This window comes from Rana temporaria, chromosome 4 (genome assembly GCF_905171775.1).
Source record: "Rana temporaria chromosome 4, aRanTem1.1, whole genome shotgun sequence".
In the NCBI taxonomy this organism is placed as follows: Eukaryota; Metazoa; Chordata; class Amphibia; order Anura; family Ranidae; genus Rana; species Rana temporaria.
Genome location: NC_053492.1, coordinates 473917068 through 473938119, shown reverse-complemented (window position 1 = coordinate 473938119; position 21052 = coordinate 473917068). Strand labels below are relative to the sequence as shown.

Sequence of the window (21052 nt, the reverse complement as noted above, 5' to 3'; positions counted from 1 at the left end):
GGGGTGTCCTTGGAATTAGAAGGCAGTATGTTCTTGGAATAGGAAGGTGGGATGTGCTTGGCATGGGAAGGTGGGATGGCCTTGGAATAAGATGGATGGATGGGCTTGGAATAGGAAGGTGGGACAGTCTTGGAATAAAATGGTGGGATGGGCTTGGAATGGGAAGGTGGGATAGCCGTGGAATAAGATGGTGGGGTGTCCTTGGAATTAGAAGGCAGTATGTTCTTGGAATAGGAAGGTGGGATGGCCTTAGAATGGGAAGGTGGGATGGCCTTGGAATGAGATGGTGGCATGGGCTTGGAATAGGAAGGTGGCATAGCCTTGGAATACGATGGCAGGATGGCCTTGGTATGGGAAGGTGGGGTGGCCTTGGAATGGGAAGGTGGGATGTCATTGGAATAAGATGGTGGGATGGCCTTGGAATGGGAAGGCGGGATGTCCTTGGAATAATATGGTGGCGTAGGCTCGGATTAGGAAGGTGGGAAAGCCTTGGAATGGGAAGGTGGGATGACCTTGGAATAAGATGGTGGGATGACCTTGGAATAAGATCGTTGTACAGCCTTGGAAAAAGATGGTGGGATGACCTTGGAATCAGAAGGTGGGATGGCCTTGGAATAAGATGGTGTGATGACCTTGGAATAAGATCGTTGTACAGCCTTGGAATAAGATGGTGGGATGACCTTGGAATAAGATGGTTGGATGACCTTGGAATAAGATTGTTTTACAGCCTTGGAATAAGATGGTGGGATGACCTTGGAATAAGATGGTGGGATGACCTTTGAATGGGATGGTGGGATGGCCTTGGAATAAGATGGTGGGATGACCTTTGAATGGGAAGGTGGGATGGTCTTGGAATAAGATAGTGGGATGACCTTGGAATGGGATGGTGGGATGACCTTGGAATAAGATGGTTGGATGACCTTGGAATAAGATTGTTTTACAGCCTTGGAATAAGATGGTGGGATGACCTTGGAATAAGATGGTGGGATGACCTTTGAATGGGATGGTGGGATGGCCTTGGAATAAGATAGTGGGATGACCTTGGAATGGGATGGTGGGATGACCTTGGAATGGGATGGTGGGATGACCTTTGAATGGGATGGTGGGATGGCCTTGGAATAAGATGGTGGGATGACCTTTGAATGGGAAGGTGGGATGGTCTTGGAATAAGATAGTGGGATGACCTTGGAATGGGATGGTGGGATGACCTTGGAATGGGATGGTGGGATGACCTTTGAATGGGATGGTGGGATGGCCTTGGAATAAGATGGTGGAATGACCTTGGAATGGGATGGTGGGATGACCTTGGAATGGGATGGTGGGACAGCCAACAAGCCATCTATACGTCTATCTGAATGTTTCTTTCTTGATTACCAATACCGATGACTTTTTATTTTCTCGCGCAGTCGCTCTTGAATGAACTGGACAGAAGTATGGGAAGATACAGAGACGAGGTCAATCTAAAGACCGCCATCATGTCTTTCATCAACGCCGTCCTCAACGCCGGAGCAGGAGAGGTGAGCTTATTGCGATTTCAAAAAGCGAGTTCCCTGCATCTACATGGTGTGAAACTAGGAAGAATAGAGGGTCCAAATGTCCCGGGGGCCCCTGAGGTCAGAGGGCACTCAGAGGAGTTGGGGATTTGGAAGTCTCCAAGAACCTTGTCCTTGCTCTCGGGATCTCTCTCAATTGGCCCACACTTCCTACTTGTGTACCTTCCCTTCTCCATGGCGCCCCCTCTCTTTTCATTAGCTCCTTTTACCTGACCTACCCTAGAGTATCAGAGCCACATGTAACTCTTTTTTAGCTTTGGCCAAAACATAAAAATGGAAGCCTGCGCATATATTCAACCTTCCTGTAATAATGAAACTGTTGAGAAACATTTTCGCCTTTCTGTAACCATTTCCCGTACGCGGTTCGTCATATGACGTCCTTGACGTTCAGTGGGGGATATCTGAATGATGGGTGCAGCTACAGGCATCATTCAGATATAACTCTTTTCAGCCGGCGATTCTGTGCACCATAAGAATGATCATAGTGGCAGTTCCACCGCTTGATCGTTCTTACAGGCGACGGGAGGGTACGTCAAACCACCATCTGGTGCTTCTCCGGGCTCTCCTGTGCCATCGGAACCTGGAGAAAATATCGGCCGCCGGGTGATGACCGTAGAGATTTCCGGTGACCAGATGGTCTCTATGACCGTCGGAGGCCCGGGTGCGACGTTATGGCGTCACACCCGCATTGTGACTTCACGTAAAGGCCACGAATGGAAAGAAAGCCACGATTGTGGCTGTCAGCATGAGATCGGTACATTTTGTTTCTCCTGATCTCATGCTTTCCAGCCTGGAGGAGAGATGTGGAGGTCTTATTGACCCCGCCTCTCTCCATAAAGAGGACCTGTCACGATTGATTCCTATTACAAGGGATGTTTACATTCCTTGTAATGGGAATAAAAGTGATCACATTTTTTTTATGTTAAAGAAAGTATAAAACAAAAAAAATGAAGTAAAAAAAAAAAAAATAACAATAATAATTTAAAACGCCCCTGTCCCCTACATACGTAAGTCCCGTCCACATATGTAAACGCCGCTTAAACCACACATGTGAGGTATCGCCGCGTGCGTTAGAGCGCGGGCAACAGACCTCCTCTGTAACGCTAAACTGGTAATCTGTAACAAAAAATGTAAGCGTCGCCTATGGAAATTTTTAAGTACCGAAGTTTGGCGCCATTCCACGAGTGTGCGCAATTTTAAAGCGTGACATGTTGGGTATCTATTTACTCGGCGTAACATCATCTTTCACATTATACAAAAAAAATGGCCAACTTTACTGTTTTGTTATTTTTTTAATTAATTTTTCCAAAAAAAGGCGTTTGAAAAATGATCGCGCAAATACCGTTTGAGTTGAAAAGTTGCAATGGCCGCCATTTTATTCCCTAGGGTGTCTGCTAAAAAAAAAATAGACTTCACTGGCTACATTCTTGTTCCAGGTCATTGACCTATTTCAAGGTGGTCATCACAGGTGCAGCGCCTTCTAAAACAACGCATGGCAATTATAAGTAATAGTTGTTTTAAAGGGCCCTCTTTTTATATTTACAACTTCCTGCGTCTGCAGCCTGGGGGGGGGGGGGGGGGTCTGTTTTCTATCACTGCCCCGTCCTGCACACATTTCATAAGACTATCCTCACCCGCTCTGCACTTGAAAACACAGAGTCAGCTGTGATTGAACGCTTCCAGAGCTGTTCCTTTAAAAGGCCGCGGTCTCCGAGGCCATTCGCTGTTAGGGGTCCCCGAGGGGCCGCGCACGCGGTGCCGCCGCCGGTAGCACCAAATATTTTAATGGTTTATGACGCGATCTTATTTCCAAAACACGGATCACATGGGTGATCGATGACAGACGCTTGCGGATTGTTTCCATCTCCTCCAATCTGCAGGAGATGGAAAGATGCAGCACAGAACCGTCCAGTCCTTAGAGGATAGCCGGATGATGGGGATTTAAAGTGGAGTTTGGTGGAACTAAAAAAAAAACTCTCTGGGCCAGATTCTCAGTGAGCGGCGTAATTTTGTGCGGGCGTAACGTATCCGCTTTACGTTACGCCTCCGCAACTTAGACGGGCAAGTGCTGTATTCTCAAAGCACTTGCTCCGTAAGTTGCGGCGGTGTAACGTAAATCGTCCGGCGTAAGCCCGCCTAATTCAAATTTGGATCAGGGGGCGTGTTTTATGTAAAACTACTGTGACCCGACGTGATTGACGTTTTTGCGGAACGGCGCATGCGCCGTCCGTGTAATTTCCCAGTGTGCATTGCTCCAAAGTACGCCGCAAGGACGTCATTGGTTTCGACGTGAACGTAAATGACGTCCAGCCCCATTCACGAACGACTTACGCAAACAACGTAACTTTTTCAAATTTCGACGCGGGAACGACGGCCATACTTAACATGGCTACGCCGCATTTATGCCTCATATAGCAGGGGCAAGTATACGCCGGGAAAAGCCTAACATAAACGTCGTAACTTTACTGCGTCGGCCGCGCGTACGTTCGGGAATTCGCTTATCTAGCTAATTTGCATACTCGACGCGGAATGCGACGGAAGCACCACCTAGCGGTCAAAAAAAAAATGCAGTTAAGATCCGACAGCGTAAGAGACTTACGCCTGTCGGATCTAATGGATATCTATGCGTAACTGATTCTAAGAATCAGGCGCATAGATACGACGGGTCGGATTAGGACTTACGACGGCGTACATGGCGCTGCGCCGTCGTAAGTCCTATGAGAATCTGTCCCTCTGTATGCAAATTGTATATCCAGCCAAAATGCTTTGCTTAGTGTTGAAGGGTTAGATCCCCTGTCATCTTTTTATTGCAGTCGGTGTCCCCACTGGGGAGATTTAGTAGCAACTAAATGTGACCATTGATAACATCTATTTGCTAATTCCCTCTGGAGTTCTTTAGAGTTGCTACATTGTCTCCTATTACAAAGACTTATGTATTTCCTATGCTTCTCAGCGCCACCTAGTGGCCATCTTGTGGTATTTTACTACTGCCCATAATAAAAGAACATTTGTTCAGAGACAGTGGTGGCTGGTGGGTTTATTCTTTCTTTTGGGGGGGCATACAGCCACCCCCCTGGCCGGCCAGTGGCAGAGGCAACCCCCCCCCCCCCCCAGAGGACAGTCGGGACATCAAAGCCCCACACTTGCCCCATCCAGGAAGCGGGCGGGCAGCGTGTCCGGGAGCTTTCTTCCTCCTCCTGTGGTATGGATCACAGTGGCTTCCCCGCTGCTGCCCAATCTGCCTGCCACTGCCCATTCCCTGCCCGATGTGCCTGCCACTGCCCATTCCCTGCCGCTGCCTGATGTGCCTGCCACTGCCCAATCCCCGCCACTGCACAATGTGCCTGCCACTGCCCAATCCCTGCCGCTGCCCAATCCCCACCGCTGCCCGATGTGCCTGCCACTGCCCAATGCCCACCTATGCCGATGTGCCTGCCACTGCCCAATCCCTGCCACTGCACGATGTGCCTGCCATTGCCCAATCCCAGCCGCTGCCCGATGTGCCTGCCACTGTCCATTCCCCACCACTGCCTGATGTGCCTGCCACTGCCCAATTCCGCCGATGCCCGATGTGCCTGCCACTGCCCAATGCCCGCCGATGCCCGATGTGCCTGCCACTGCCCAATCCCTGCTGCTGCCTGATGTGCCTGCCACTTCCCAATCCCCGCCGCTGCCCGATGTGCCTGCCACTGCCCAATCACCGCTGCTGTCCGATGTGCCTGCCACTGCTCAATCTCCGCCGCTGCCTGATGTCCCTGCCACTGCCCAATCCCCCCCACTGCCCAATCCCTGTCACTGCCTGATGTACCCGCCACTGCCCAATCCCTGCCACTGCCCGATGTGCCTGCCACTGCCCAATCCCCCCCACTGCCCAATCCCTGCCACTGCCCGATGTACCCGCCACTGCCCAATCCCTGCCACTGCCCGATGTGCCTGCCACTGCCCAATCCCCGCCGCTGCCCGATGTGCCTGCCACTGCCCAATCCCTGCCACTGCCCAATCCCTGCCACTGCCCGATGTACCCGCCACTGCCCAATCCCCCCCACTGCCCAATCCCTGCCACTGCCCGATGTACCTGCCGCTGCCCAATCCCCGCCGCTGCCCGATGTACCCGCCACTGCCCAATCCCCGCCGCTGCCTGATGTGCCTGCCACTGCCCAATCCCAGCCGCTGCCCAATCCCTGCCACTGTCCGATGTACCCGCCACTGCCCAATCCCCACTGCTGCCCAATGTGCCTGCCACTGCCCAATCCCCACCGCTGCCTGATGTGCCTGCCACTGTCCATTCCCTGCCACTGTCCGATGTGCCTGCCGCCTAGATATTGTGCAGCGAGGTCGGGATGTGATAACGAAGGATGAAATACGCCCAACTTGGGACTTATCGATGGGCTGTGAGCTCCGCTCTGATGCCAGAATAGTAGAACTCCATCGAGCCGCTCTGGAGGAACCGCACCGTCCGCCAAAAGCAAAGAAATAAATCAAATAACAAATAAATTAAACTTAGAGGAGATATTGTTAAGTACTGGCCGCGGGTTTGACATCAATACACCAATTTAGGAGTCTGTGATTGGTCCCGAGATATAAAATGACCGACGTTTTCTTTTTTTCCCTTATAGGACAATTTAGAATTTCGGTTACACCTTCGATACGAATTTCTCATGCTGGGAATCCAGCCCGTTATCGAAAAACTGAGAAGACATGAAAACGCCACCCTGGACAGGTAGGACAATAAAGCCCCACCCCCCCACCCCACCCAAATCCAATCAAATTAAAGGTTTATAATAAAGAGGACCTGTCTTTTGTAACAGAGGGAAAGGATGGGGGAGGGTAGACACTTTGGGGTAGATTCAGAGAGCAATTACGCCTGCGTATCCATAGATACTCCACGTAATTGCTAAGTAGCGCCGGCGTATCTACTTTCTGTATTCAGAAAGCTAGATACGCCGACTTTAGCCTAAGATACGACTGGCATAAGTCTCTTACGCCGTCGTATCTTGGGGTGCATTCTCACGCTGGCCGCTAGGTGGCGCTCCCATAGATGTCAGCGTAGAGTATGCAAATTACATACTTATGCCGATTTACGAACGTTCGTGTGCCCGGCGGTAGTTTTTTACGTCGTTTGCGTACGTCGTTTTCGTCGTAAGGCCGCTCCTGCTATTAGGAGGCGCAGCCAATGTTAAGTATGGACTGTCGTTCCCGCGTCGCGATTTGAAAATTTTACGTCGTTTGCGTAAGTGGTCCGTGAATGGCGCTGGACGCCATTTACGTTCACGTCGATACCAATGACGTCCTTGCGACGTCAATTACCGCAATGCACGTCGGGAAATTTTAGGGACGGCGCATGCGCAGTAGGTTCAGCGCGGGAACGCGCCTAATTTAAATGATCCACGCCCCCTACGGGATCATTTGAATTACGCGCGCTTACGCCGGCCCCTTTTACGCTACGCCGCCGCAACTTTACAGGTAAGTGCTTTGTGAATCAAGCACTTGCCCATAAAAATAGCGGAGGCGTAACGTAAATGTCATTCGTTAAGCCGCCGCAGTATTGCGCGCCCCTACCTGAATCCACCCCTTTGACTGTATTTTTGGAATGCTCGTAATCCAAAGCACTCGCATATCAAAGCGAGTTTCCCCATTGAAGTCAATGGAAACTAAAATAATTTGTTCTGCATTGACTTCAATGGCATGCAATACCGCATGTGGCCAGAGGCGGGGGGGGGGGGCGTCGGAGAGCCTCGTAGACACTCCGAAAGGGCAGAGGACACCTCATCTGTACTCGGAAAACCTCAGAAAGGCAAACAGAGTATTTTCGAGATTTTCCAAGCATTTCCGATCGGCGCCGTTTGCTTCTGCTCGGCTCCGGCGCCCCCGCCCCCACCTTAGGCCAAACGCGGTATTGCACACCGCTTTAGCTTGAATCCAGCTAGTTTTGTGAACCGAACACTCGCAAACCGAGTCAGGTTTTTTTTTTTAAATACAGCGCTCGTATTGCGAAACGCTCATTATCCGCGTTACTCGCAATCCGAGGTTCCACTGTACTGTATATTCACATCCGTCCCTGCCCCCAAGGAGCTTACAGTCTAAGGTTCCTAGCTCACTTTCATACACATACTATGTAGGGCCTGTGGGAAAGGGGCACTGGCGGCGAGCATGCACGCCCCCGACCCGATGATTTTTTTGCGTACTGGTACGTGATTTTGAGCTGTAGGGGCCTCCCTGCTGCAGTATACATGCGTGGGGCGGTCCGAAAGCGATTAAAGTGGTTATAAACCTCTGAAATGAAAAATGAACAAGGCATATGCTTCTATGGTTTGTAATTGCCTTAATCCAAAACACGGAGTGTGATTTCTGTGTCCTCTCTCTTTCCTCTGCTATCTGCATTAGTCACTTTTTTTATAGGTTCTCCAGATACTAGAGGATCTCGGAAGGTGGCCCCGCCCCCTCCCCCCCCAGCGCACAGAAGGTTGACAGCCTAAGCCAGGGGTGTCAAACTCAATTTCATGGTGGGCCGCATCAGCATTATGATTGCCCTCAAAAGGGCCGGTTGTATCTGTAAGATTAGATGTCCAGCGCATCCCCTCCCCTTACATTAGATGTCAAGAGCCCCCCCCACCATCAGAAGTTGAGTCCCCCACCCTCCCTTACATCACAGTGCACTCCCCTTTCCTTATGCTGCTGCTGGGAAGAAGCTGGATGCATTGTTTGAAAGCAAAAAGTACAGGGTTTGGAGGAGGATCAGAGGAGGGCTGGAGCTTTTCTGCAGCTGCAGTAGACGTGCGAGGGCCACATGAAATGGCCTGGAGGGCCGGATTCGGCCCGCGGGCCTTGTGTTTGACACCTGTGGCCTAAGCTGTGAGCGTTTCCCTGTGAGACTGTGTAAAGGGAGGTGTGTCCTTTGCCTCCACTCAGGTCTCAGATTACACTCCGCTCCTTACTCTATGCTGTGCAGTGCGTGACATCAGATCCCTGCTCGCTGCCTTCTGGAGCCTTGATCTTTGTGCTTTAGGAGACTGTAGATGTGAAAAGGCTGCAGATAAACATGTACAATTTAGAAGGATTTGTTTCATCTCTGTGAGGCAAGTATGTAAGGGTTTACAACCACTTTAAGCAGAGGCGTAGCTTGAAGCTTATAGGCCCAGAGGCGGCTCTAGGCTTTGTGAGGCCTTAGGCAAAACTTGACATGGGGTCCTACTTACACCCATGATGGGAAAAATAATTCAAGGACAAGAGCCTCTTCCCCACAACCCTGGCCGGTGGTTGTGGGGGTCTGCGGGCAGGGGGCTTATGGGAATCTGGAAGCCCCCTTTAACAAGGCGGCCCCCCAGATCCTGTTCTTTAATAACTAAGGGGCAGGGGCCACCCGGTGATGTCACCTGGTGAATCTGCCCCCTTGTGACATCATTGACTGAGGGCATGCTGGGTCATTGACGTCACAAGGGGTGGTGTCACCGATATTCACTGGTTGTTAGGGACACTGGTGGCCCCGCTCCTGAGTCAGGGCTCTTAACGCTGCCTAAGCACAGCAGCGTTAAGGTCCCCTGTCCCTTAAAACTGGGGTAATGTATTGAGTAAGTTAGGTGGCCGTGAAGCCCCTGTATGTGCGAGGCCTTAGGCGACCGCCTAATTTGCCTAATTAAAAAGCTGCCTCTGTATAGGCCCCGATGCAAAAGTTGACCTGGCCCCTGGGCTGTTCTCACCATGTGCTCCTCTCCATTCAGGAAATATCTCACAGCCTGTCCCCAGCCAATGAAAACTGAGGGGTGTGGACCGTAAAAGGCAAAGTGGAAGCCCAGTACTGGAGCGTGGCTGTGGGGCCCTTGTGCAGACTTTGTGGAGGATATAATATGACAGGGAGGCTGGAGTGGCCCCTGGAGTGGGGATGCGATTGTGACCCCTGCAACCCCTTATGCTACGCCCATGACTTTAAGGATACGCCACTGAACCTACCTATGGGCCAGTTCAAATCTGGTAGCGGGCCGGATGTGGCCAGCAGTCCATAGTTTGGAGACCTCTGATCTGGGTCAACCAATCAAAAAACAAAAGAATAATACATACATAGAAAACCTTCATATACAGAACACTATGGGCGAGATTCAGGTAGGGCGACGTAAAATTGTGCGGGCGTAGCGTATGTTATTTACGCTACGCCGACGCAATTTAGAGAGGCCAGTGCAGTATTCACAAAGCACTTGCTCCGTAAATTGCGGCGGCGTAGCGTACATCTGCCGGCGTAAGCGCGCCAAATTCAAATTGACAAGAGGTGGGCGTGTTTTATGTAAATAAAACATGACCCCACGTAAATGACGTTTCTCACGAACGGCGCATGCGCCATCCGTGAACGTATCCCAGTGCGCATGCTATTCGCTAACGACTTACGCAAAGGACGTAAACAACACAAAATGGCCCGACGTCCATACTTAACATTGGCTATGCCTCATATAGCGGGAGTAACGTTACGCCGGAAAAAGCCTTACGCAAACGACGTAAAAAAACGTACGTACTTTTCTGAATCGGCGTATCCAGCTCATTTTCATATTCTACGCTGAAATCGACGGAAGCGCCACCTAGCGGCCAGCATAAATATTGCACCCTAAGATACGACGGCGTAGGAGACTTACGCCGCTCGTATCTTAGCCTAATTTAAGTGTATCTGGTTTCCAGAATACGCTTACATTTACGACAGCGCAGATTCAGAGTTATGTCGGCGTATCTACTGATACGCCGGCGTAACTCTCTCTGAATCTGGCCATATACCTACAGCTGATCCAGAGGAAGGCAAAAAAAAGCATTACATAAAATGGTCCAAATTTCCCCAAGACAAGACATTCTGATCCTCTAAGCCTAAGGCAATCCACCAGAGATCGTTGACCCTAAGTCAATCAGATATTCCCTAGGTCAACGATCTCTGATGGCATTACTTAGAAATGTTAATATCCAGTTATATTCTGTGAATTTAGGAATGCATCCAGCTTTTTTTTGTTTTTTACAATCAGCTGAGCTGGCCAGAGTTGGTTACTGAAGAAGCCTGTTCCACACTTTCACAGCTCTTACCGAGAAGAAGCCTTTCCGTAATGTTGGAGAACAACACGACTCGAAAGCTTCTATAAACCCCATTGTTACAGGATATGTTTTGGCTACCCCAACAGTGATATCTCCTGGCCTTTATTGCCGACACTGGGGCAGATTCAGGTAGCTTTTACGGCAGCGTATCTCCAGATACGCCGCCGTAATTTGAAATCTGCGCCGGCGTATCGTTACGCCGATTCTCAAAGGCAGATACGCTTAAATAGGCTTCCTCCACCGACGTAACTTAAATGCGGCGGCGTATAATTGTGTGCAATATTACGTTGACCGCTAGGGGCGCTTCCGTTGTTTTCTGCGTAGAATATGCAAATTACCTAGTTACGTCGATTCACAAATGTACGTGCGCCCGGCGGTAGTTTTTTACGTCGTTTGCGTAAGGCTTTTTCGGCGTAACGTTGCTCCTGATAGGAGGCGCAGCCAATGTTAAGTATGGACGTCATTCCCGCTTCGAAATTTTAATTATTTACATCGTTTGCGTAAGTCGTTCGCGAATAGGGCTGGACGTAATTTACATTCACGTCGAAACCTATACGTCGTTGCGGCGTACTTGAGAGCAATGCACACTGGGATATGTACACGGACGGCTCATGCGCCGTTTGTAAAACACGTCAATCACGTCAGGTCATCATACATTAGCATAAAACACGCCCCCCTTCCACATTTGAATTACACGCTTACGCCGGCCACATTTACGCTACGCCGCCGCAACTTACGGAGCAAGTGCTTTGTGAATACTGCACTTGCTCCTGTAAGTTGCGTCGGCGTAGCGTAAATACAATACGCTGCGCCGCCGTAACTAGGCGCGCAGGTACCAGAATCTGCCCCACTGTTGCTGTCTACCTGGAAGTGTTGGGCAGCTACCAAACACCAAAATCCCCCATTTTTTTTTGGGTGGAGTGATCCTTTAAGAGCTAATGGGCCCTGTGTGATGTTCCTGTGTTTATTTTTCTTCTGTGCGTTTCAGACATCTGGACTTCTTTGAGATGGTGAGAAATGAGGATGAACTGGAACTGGCCAAAAGGTTTGACCTGGTGAGTCAATAATGAAAGAGACCGGGTATAGGAGAAAATAAGTAGTAGTGTTAATACCATAGTATAGCCATACAGGGGATGGTGGGAAGGGATTGGAGCAGCCGTTCTCTACTAGGGTTCTATCTGAGGTTGCTGTGGGTTCCTTGACTAACCTTTAATGAAACCGTTAATTTAAATCACATTGTTCACCAATGTGACATTCCTTGTCCTGCTGACTACCAACGTAAGGGAAGTCCTTCTCCTCTGACCACCAATGTGTAGGAGGGCCTTCCTTACTGACTAATAATGTAAATAACATTTTTCAACTATCCACCAATGTGAGGAGTGCCTCACTGACCATAAATGTAAAAGGCCCTTCTTTGTGAACCACCAATGTAGGAGGAGGCCTTCGCCTCTGACCATCAATGTAGGAAGCCTCTTCCATGGACCATTAATGTAGGAAGCTTTCACTGACCATCAAAGTAGGAAGCCTTCCCCATTGGCCAACAACGCAAGAAGCCTTCTCCAATGCCCATTAATGTATGAAGCCTTTTTCACTGACCATCAAAGTAGGAAGCCTTTTCCACTGACCCTTAAAGTAAGGGGGCACTTCTCGACTGACCATCAGGGTAAGAAGACTTCTCCACTGACCATCAATGTAGAAAAGCCATCTTCACTGACCATCAATATAGGAAGCCTTCTCCACTGACCATCAAAGTTAGGGGGCCCTTCTCCAGTGACCATCATTGTAGGAAGCCTTCTCCACTGACCATCAATGTAGGAAGCCTTCTCCACTGACCATCAATGTAGGAAGCCTTCTCCACTGACCATCAATGTAGAAAACCTTTACTGACCATAATTGTAGGATGCCTTCTCCACTGCCCATCAATGTAAGAAGCCTTCAAGCCTTCTCCACTGACCATCAAAGTAGGAAGCCTTGTCCACTGACCATCAAAGTTAGGGGGCCCTTTTCTATTGACCATCGAAAGCTTTCTCCACTGACCATCAATGTAGAAAGACATCTTCACTGACCATCAATATAGGAAGCCTTCTCCCCTGACCATCAAAGTTAGGGGGCCCTTCTCCAGTGACCAACATTGTAGGAAGCCTTCTCCAGTGACCATCATTGTAGGAAGCCTTTACTGACCATAATTGTAGGAAGCCTTCTCCACTGGCCAGCAACGCAAGAAGCCTTCTCCACTGCCCATCAATGTAAGAAGCCTTCTCCACTGACCATCAAAGTAGAAAGACTTCTCCACTGACCATCAAAGTAGGAAGCCTTCTCCACTGACCATCAAAGTTAGGGGGCCCTTCTCCAGTGACCATCAGTGTAGGAAGCCTTCTCCACTGACCATCAATGTAGGAAGCCTTCTCCACTGACCATCAATGTAGAAAGCCTTTACTGACCATAATTGTAGGAAGCCTTCTCCACTGGCCAGCAACGCAAGAAGCCTTCTCCACTGTCCATCAATGTAAGAAGCCTTCTCCACTGACCATCAAAGTAGAAAGACTTCTCCACTGACCATCAAAGTAGGAAGCCTTCTCCACTGACCATCAAAGTTAGGGGGCCCTTCTCTAGTGACCATCGATATAGAAAGCTTTCTCCACTGACCATCAATGTAGAAAGACATCTTCACTGACCATCAATATAGGAAGCCTTCTCCCCTGACCATCAAAGTTAGGGAGCCCTTCTCCAGTGACCAACATTGTAGGAAGCCTTCTCCAGTGACCATCATTGTAGGAAGCCTTTACTGACCATAATTGTAGGAAGCCTTCTCCACTGGCCAGCAACGCAAGAAGCCTTCTCCACTGCCCATCAAAGTAGGAAGCCTTCTCCACTGACCATCAAAGTTAGGGGGCCCTTCTCCAGTGACCATCATTGTATGAAGCCTTCTCCACTGACCATCAAAGTTAGGGGGCCCTTCTCTAGTGACCATCGATATAGAAAGCTTTCTCCACTGACCATCAATGTAGAAATCCATCTTAATTGACCATCAGTATAGGAAGACTTCTCCACTGACCATCAATGTAGAAAGACATCTTCACTGATGACCATCAATATAGGAAGCCTTGTCCCCTGACCATCAAAGTTAGGGGGCCCTTCTCCAGTGACAATCATTGTAGGAAGCCTTCTCCACTGACCATCAATGTAGGAAGCCTTCTCCACTGACCATCATTGTAGGAAGCCTTCTCCAGTGACCATCATTGTAGGAAGCCTTCATCACTGACTATCAAGGTAGGAAGCCTTCTTCTCTGACCATCAATGTAGGAAGCCTTCCCCCCTGAACACCAGTGTAAAAAAAGCCTTTCTCCTCTAACCACCAATGTACGAGGCCATTCTGCATTGACCACCATAGACCAGATACATTCTAAATATAGAGCCATTTATCCAACTGTCCATCCAGAACCTCTGGTTTATAGACCAGATACATCCTAAATATAGAGCCATTTATCCAACTGTCCATCCAGAGCCTCTGGTTTATAGACCAGATACGTCCTAAATATAGAACCATTTATCCAACTGTCCATCCAGAGCCTCTGGTTTATAGACCAGATACATCCTAAATATAGAGCCTTTTATCCAACTGTCCATCCAGAACATCTGGTTTATAGACCAGACACATCGTGGATATAGAGCCGTTTATCCAACTGTCCATCCAGAACATCTGGTTTATTTACCAGATACATTCTAAATATAGAACAATTTAGGTTAATTGCACTCTTAAATTCTCATTAGCGGTTTTTATCTGTCCAAATATCTAATCAACTCAATAATTTTCCAGCTGCACCTAAACACATGTTACAGTTGGCTGAATCATCACCTCTCTGTATACCGCGATGCTGGCAGGTCCGCTCCTTGATAAATAGGTTTATTAGGGTCCATGTCGATCTCATTAGTTGTGCCTGTTGTCCATTAACAAAGAATGTCCTGAATTAACAAAGTCTGCTGAAAATAATTAGGATTAATACCGCACATGTTTCCGATTATTACTCGGCAGGCCCGCACTTGTTTCAGGAGTAATTGGTTTATTTGCCTACATAAACTGCCGAGCGGAGCGGGTGCACGTTGCATTGAGTATTTGTATGATCTGGAGGGGGGGGGGGGGGCAGACTCTGGTCAACACGTGCGCTGCACTCTTTTTTTTATTTGTAGAGGGTTTATTAACCCTCCAGGGCCCGCAAGTTTAAAAATAACTTCACAACACCAACATTGCATGATGATCAGCCGTTGTTTGAATCATCAATGATCATGATGCAAGATCTCCAATGTTCTAATATAGTTTGCTAAAATGTCTAAAAATGTTTGCTAAAATGTAAAAACTGACCCAATTATCTGAGTCTGTGGAATTCCACCCCCCAAAGAAGCACATAACAAAGGGGGGGGGGGCACTGATGACACCATTGACCTAATATGGCCACGTTGCCATATTTAGTTAAGACATTATCCATATGACCATGTGGTCATTTTAGGTCAACCATGTCAGCAGCATACCCACCCCCTTTGTTACATCTGGCTATGGGTGTGGAATTTCGGGGCTGCTGGTGATTGGTATGATTTGACATCATTGATGACATTATTGACCTAATATTGGCCACGTGGCCATATTTGGTTAAGACATTGTCCATGTGGTCACCGTAGGTCAACGATGTCGCCAGCATATGTGTCTATGGGGTGGGCTGCAGCTGATTGGGCTGGGCGCTTGATATCATGTGACCCTTTCCTGCAGGTTTGGGTTGAACCCAGTTGGGCTTGAACATTGGCTCATCCCTACTAGGTTTGTAGCTGGGAAGAGTCAGTCCTTTATTTACCTTTTTGGATGGTTTGGAAGGTTTAGAACCCCTTGTAGGGGGGGTCAGTGGCGTCTGGTGCTCAATTTTTTTTGGGGGGGCGCAAACAAACAAAAAAAAAAACATCAATTGCCGCTACTGGGCCCATTAAACGCCACCAGTTTGCTCCCTGAAATGCAGCCAGTTTGCCCCCAAACAGCCAGTTTGCTCCCTCATATGCAGCCAGTTTGCCCCCTCATGTGCAGCCAGTTTCCCCCCCCCCAAATGCAACCAGTTTCCCCCCACAAATGCAGCCAGTTTGCCCCCCCAAATGCAGCCAGTTTGCCCCCTCATCTGCAGCCAGTTTGCCCCCTCATCTGCAGCCAGTTTGCCCCTTCAAATGCAGCCAGTTTCCCCATCAAATTCAGCCAGTTTTCCCTCATATGCAGCCAGTTTGTCCCCATCAAATGCAGCCAGTTTGCCCCTCAAATGCAGCCAGTTTCCCCTCATATGCAGCCAGTTTGTCCCCATCAAATGCAGCCAGTTTGCCCCTCAAATGCAGCCAGTTTGTCCCCATGAAATGAAGCCAGTTTGCCCCTCATATGCAGGCAGTTTGCCCCCTCATATGCAGGCAGTTTGCCCCTCATATGCAGCCAGTTTGCCTCTCAAATGCAGCCAGTTTGTCCCTCAAATGCAGCCAGTTTGTCCCTCAAATGCAGCCAGTTTGTCCCTCAAATGCAGCCAGTTTGCTACCTCAAATGCAGCCAGTTTGCTACCTCAAATGCAGCCAGTTTGCCCCCTCATATGCAGCCAGTTTGTCCCTCAAATGCAGCCAGTTTGTCCCTCAAATGCAGCCAGTTTGTCCCTCAAATGCAGCCAGTTTGCCCACAAATACAGCCAGTTTCCCCATCAAATGCAGCCAGTTTGCCCATCAAATGCAGCCAGTTTGCCCCTCAAATGCAGCCAGTTTCCCCATCAAATGCAGCCAGATTTCCCTCAAATGTAGCCAGTTTGCCCCCTCAAATGCAGCCAGTTTGCCCCCTCAAATGCAGCCAGTTTGCCCCCTCAAATGCAGCCAGTTTGCCCCCTCAAATGCAGCCAGTTTGCTCCCTCATATGCAGCCAGTTTGCCCCCCAAAATGGAGCCAGTTTGCCCCCCCAAATGCAGCCAGTTTGCCCCCCCAAATGCAGCCAGTTTGCCCCCCCCAAATGCAGCCAGTTTGCCCCTTCAAATGCGGCCAGTTTCCCCATCAAATTCAGCCAGTTTCCCCACAAATACAGCCAGTTTCCCCACAAATACAGCTAGTTTCCCCATCATATGCAGCCAGTTTGCCCCTCATATGCAACCAGTTTCGCCATCAAATGCAGCCAGTTTCCCCATCAAATGCAGCCAGTTTGTCCCCAAATGTGGCACTTACCTTCTTTGTGCAATGCATGAATATATCTATTGTTGAGTGACGGGTGTGTGCAGGAGCGAGGGGGCGGCGCTCCTGCTCCCACTATGGACGCATGTGGTTTTCGATTAGGCTTCATGGTCAATGTAGGCAACGTGTGGCCCCTTTCAGCTCGAGTTTGGCTGCTACAGTCTTCCTTCCTCCACGGCGGAGATTTACCCCCATTTGTATTGGTGACCAATGTTGCCAGAACAGAAAGTGTTGGAAAATCCTTCAAAACTTTCTTACTCTTTCCAAAATGTAAAAAATTTATAAGGATTTAAGGGCCAGATCCTCAAAAGGGATACGCCGGCGTAACTGCTGTTACGCCGTCGTATCCCTGTTTCTATCTATGGAACTGATCCACAGAATCAGTTTTCCATAGTTAGGCAGAAGATCCGACATGTTTAATTGAATTACACTGCCGGATCTTAGGATGCAGTACCGCATCCGCCGCTGGGGGCATTTCGTGTCGAAATGCTGCCTCGGGTATGCAAATTAGCACTTACGGAGATCCACAAAGCTTTTCAGCTTCGTTTTTTCTCCGTAAGTTTTAGTTTGCAAACGCAAAATTAGGGCTGCTTTTACAAAGTGTAAACTGTTTACACCATGTAAAAACAGACCCTTCTGTCCAGCGACACGATTTTTTTTTTGTTTTGAATTTTTTTTTTCGCGCCGTATCTTTTTTTTTTCCCGATGCAACTTTATTGACCCGTCGCAATCCACAAAGCTCGGCGTAACGTAATTTCGCGCTATGCACGTCGGGAAAATGATGTCACGAGCATGCGCAGTACGGCCGGCGCAGGAGCGCGCCTAATTTAAATGGGAATCGCCCCCATGAAAATAGGAACGCCTTGCGTCGGCGGAATTTAAGTTACACAGCCAAAAATTTCTAGGTAAGTGCTTTGTGGATCGGGCACTTAGGTAGAAATTTTAAGGCAGTGTAACTTAAATGGGAAAAATTAAGTTACGCCGGATCTTTGTGGATTACCCCCTCAGTTCTTTCAATTATCAGCATCACATGCAGAGGTGTATTTTAGTTTTGTGCTGCCCTAGGCCTGACTAAACTCGTGCACCCCCTAATTTAAATATACCCACCCCTTCCTGTCAATGCTACACCTCTTCTTGTTTAGGACCTGCCCTGTCATCTGTAAGCCACACCCTTTTCTCTTTAGGCTCCACCCCTTTCTCTGTGTACATTAAAAGTGGGTACCAAGTGCAGCTTCATCAGTGCCCATCAACGCAGCTTCACCAGTGCCCATCAACGCAGCCTCACCGGTGCCCATCAGCGTAGCCTCACCAGTGTCTATCAGCGCAGCCTCACCAGAGCCCATACAATGCAGCTTCACCAATGAGAATCAGCGCAGCCTCACCAGTGCATTAAAAGTGGGTTCCAAGTGCAGCTTCATCAGTGCCCATCAATGTAGCCTCACCAGTGCCCATTAATGCAGCTGCACAAGTGCCCATCAGTGCAGCCTCACCAGTGCCCATCAGTGCAGCCTCACCAGTGCCCATCAGCGCAGCCTCACCAGTGCCCATCAACACAGCTTCACCAGTGCCCTTCAGCGCAGCCTCACCAGTGCCCATCAATGCAGCTTCACCAATTACCATCAGCGCAGCCTCACCAGTGCATTAAAAGTGAGTACCAAGTGCAGCTTCTCCAGTGCCCATCAATGCAACTGCACTAGTTCCCATCAATGCAGCTGCACAAGTGCTTATCAGCGCAGCCTCACCAGTGTCCATCAGCGTAGCCTCACCAGTGATCATCAATGCAGCTGCACCAGTGCCCATCAGCGCAGCCTCACCAGTGCTCATCAATGCAGCTGCACCAGTGCCCATCAGCGCAGCCTCACCAGTGCCCATAAACGCAGCTTCACCAATGACCATCAGCGCCAGTCACCAGTGCCCACCAATGCAGCCTCACCACATGTAGGCGTTATCGAGGGTGGCCTGCATGCAAATCCAGACCTCCTAGGAACGCCCACTCCTCCAGATAGACACCCACCCTTTAAGGCACTCCCAGGAACCAGCCCACTGCTTGCCTGAGGGCTGAGGGACCGTGCGCAGGGTGCTGTGATGTTCCCAGGAAGCAGGGGCGTCGTTAGGCCCGGGCTTGGGGGGCTGGAGCCCCGAATGGGCCCTCGAAAAGCCCAAATCTATTTACAGATGATTTGTATTGTTGGCCCCGAGCGCCTGGGCCCGGGACCGATCTGATGGCCGAGTGCGGCTGGGGCTGAGTTTGGCCGAGTGCGGCTGAGTTCGGCCGAGTGCGGCTGGGGCCGAGTTCAGCTGAGTTTGGCTGGGGCCGAGTGCGGCTGGGGCCGAGTTCAGCTGAGTTTGGCTGGGGCCGAGTTCAGCTGAGTTTGGCTGGGGCCGAGTTCGGCCGAGTGCGGCCGAGTTTGGCCGAGTGCCATAGGTCCCGCCTTCTGGAGCCTGCAGCGCCAATCCAGGAGGACCATGGGACGTGTGGCGTAGTGCGTCCATCATAGCCTGCAGAGTCTCCAGAAGGCAGGAATTTCAAAATGCAATATCCCTGCTCGGGCGGGCGGCTCTCCTCCCTCTGCTCCTCTCCTCGGCATGGCAGCTCCTCTACTCTCTGACAGTGATGAGTGACTGACACCACGGCTGAGCTCAGGTAAGTCAGTGTGTGTGTATCTATGCCATTGTCAGTAGGTCAGTGTGTGTTAGGTCATGCAGGTCACTGGTCAGTGCAGGTAGGTCAGTGGTCAGCATTGATGGGCACTGGTAAGTCACACAACCCCACCGCCCAGCCCCCAAAAAAACGCTACTCCACATACAACACCTCTAATTCCGCTGAAGCCCCTGGTCTTTTTGCCACCTAGCAACGCCCCTGCCAGGAAGCCATGTACAGCGCCCTGCCCACCAGGTATGGTCTTGCCTGCATTGCACAGAGAAGCACAGAGACCCAGCGATGACGTGACCGGATCTATAATGAGGTACGTAATGAAGACGGAAGGTTTAGTAACATTGCTGACGGAGGAAGCAGCCAGGGAAAAGAAACACATAAGCAGATAAACCTTTGAAACTGCAGCTTATTAGTATAAACCCCGAGAAAGAAACTGCAGCCGGAAAACTTGGATGCGAAGAAGTAATTGTAGTGGAAATATTATCAAACTATAACGGCGACATATTAAATATAATTGAAGTTTGCTTTTATTGAACGAAAACACATAGCTGAGGTTACGGGGGGGGGGGGGGATAGATCAACCCCAAACGGGGCAATTTTGCGGCTTAAATATTTTCGCAGCGTGTACGAAATAGAAATCTCTCATTGTTTTCTGCTGAACATTGTTTAACTAAACGTTGCGTCTCTGGAATTGGCAGCGGGATTTGGCTTGCAGTCGGATGAATTCTTCTTTTCTCTTTTTTTTTTTTTGGGCAATGGCGATCATCCCGCCGGATTCTTGAATATTAGGAACGTCAGGCATGCAGAAAAGTTTTCTTTTTTTTTTATTGGAATATATAATTGCAGAAAACGCTGGAAATTGTCTTTTAGTAGATCGTATTTTCAGGTATATTTTATGGATTTACTGTTCCTGGCTATGGAACATTTTGGGGCAGATCCACAAAGCACTTACGCCGGCGTATCTCAAGATGCGCGGCGTAAGTGTAACTATGCGCCGTATCCACAAAACGAGATACGCCTGAAAAATAGATTTTTCCGACCGACGTAATTTTTCTACACCGGCGCATCGTGGGTGCAAAAATACGCTGGACGCACCATTGTTTTGCTATGCAAATGAGGGAGATACGGCGATCCACGAAAGTACGTTTGTCCGGCGCAGGCTAGGCGCGGTGCGCGTAAGCTGTACGTCCGGTCTAAAGTTACCCCTCATAAAAGCAGCTTTAACTTTGCACCAGACGTGTGCAGGTCAGCTTCAGCAGCACCGTTAGGGACGAGCTGAGCAGCCACACTTGCAGGACAACAATCTGTATGCCAACATGCCAGGGGCATCCATGGTCATAGCTATACTACTGGCTTTAGATGTGCGCAGAAGGAGGAGGGAGCACGGAGGAGGAGGAGGAGGGCACCGGAGAGGATATACCGACCGTGCATAAACGTCTTTGGCATGTGTGATTTGGAGGTGTATCGCATTTTCAGATTCAGCCCTGATGCCATCATGGAATTAACCACAACCCTGAAAGATGACATCACCAGCCCAACACACCGCTCACATGCACTG

The 21052-nt window shown here is 49.5% G+C and overlaps 1 protein-coding gene across 1 annotated transcript in view; it reads left to right on the top strand.

Moving 5' to 3' along the window:
- Nucleotides 1-21052, top strand: part of DAAM2 (dishevelled associated activator of morphogenesis 2) — a 308732-nt gene that overhangs the window by 195384 nt on the left and 92296 nt on the right. The window contains exons 7-9 of the mRNA XM_040351813.1: nucleotides 1407-1517; nucleotides 6170-6273; nucleotides 11602-11668. Of these exons, the coding sequence (XP_040207747.1) occupies nucleotides 1407-1517; nucleotides 6170-6273; nucleotides 11602-11668 (282 nt within the window). The remainder of the gene's footprint in view (nucleotides 1-1406; nucleotides 1518-6169; nucleotides 6274-11601; nucleotides 11669-21052) is intronic.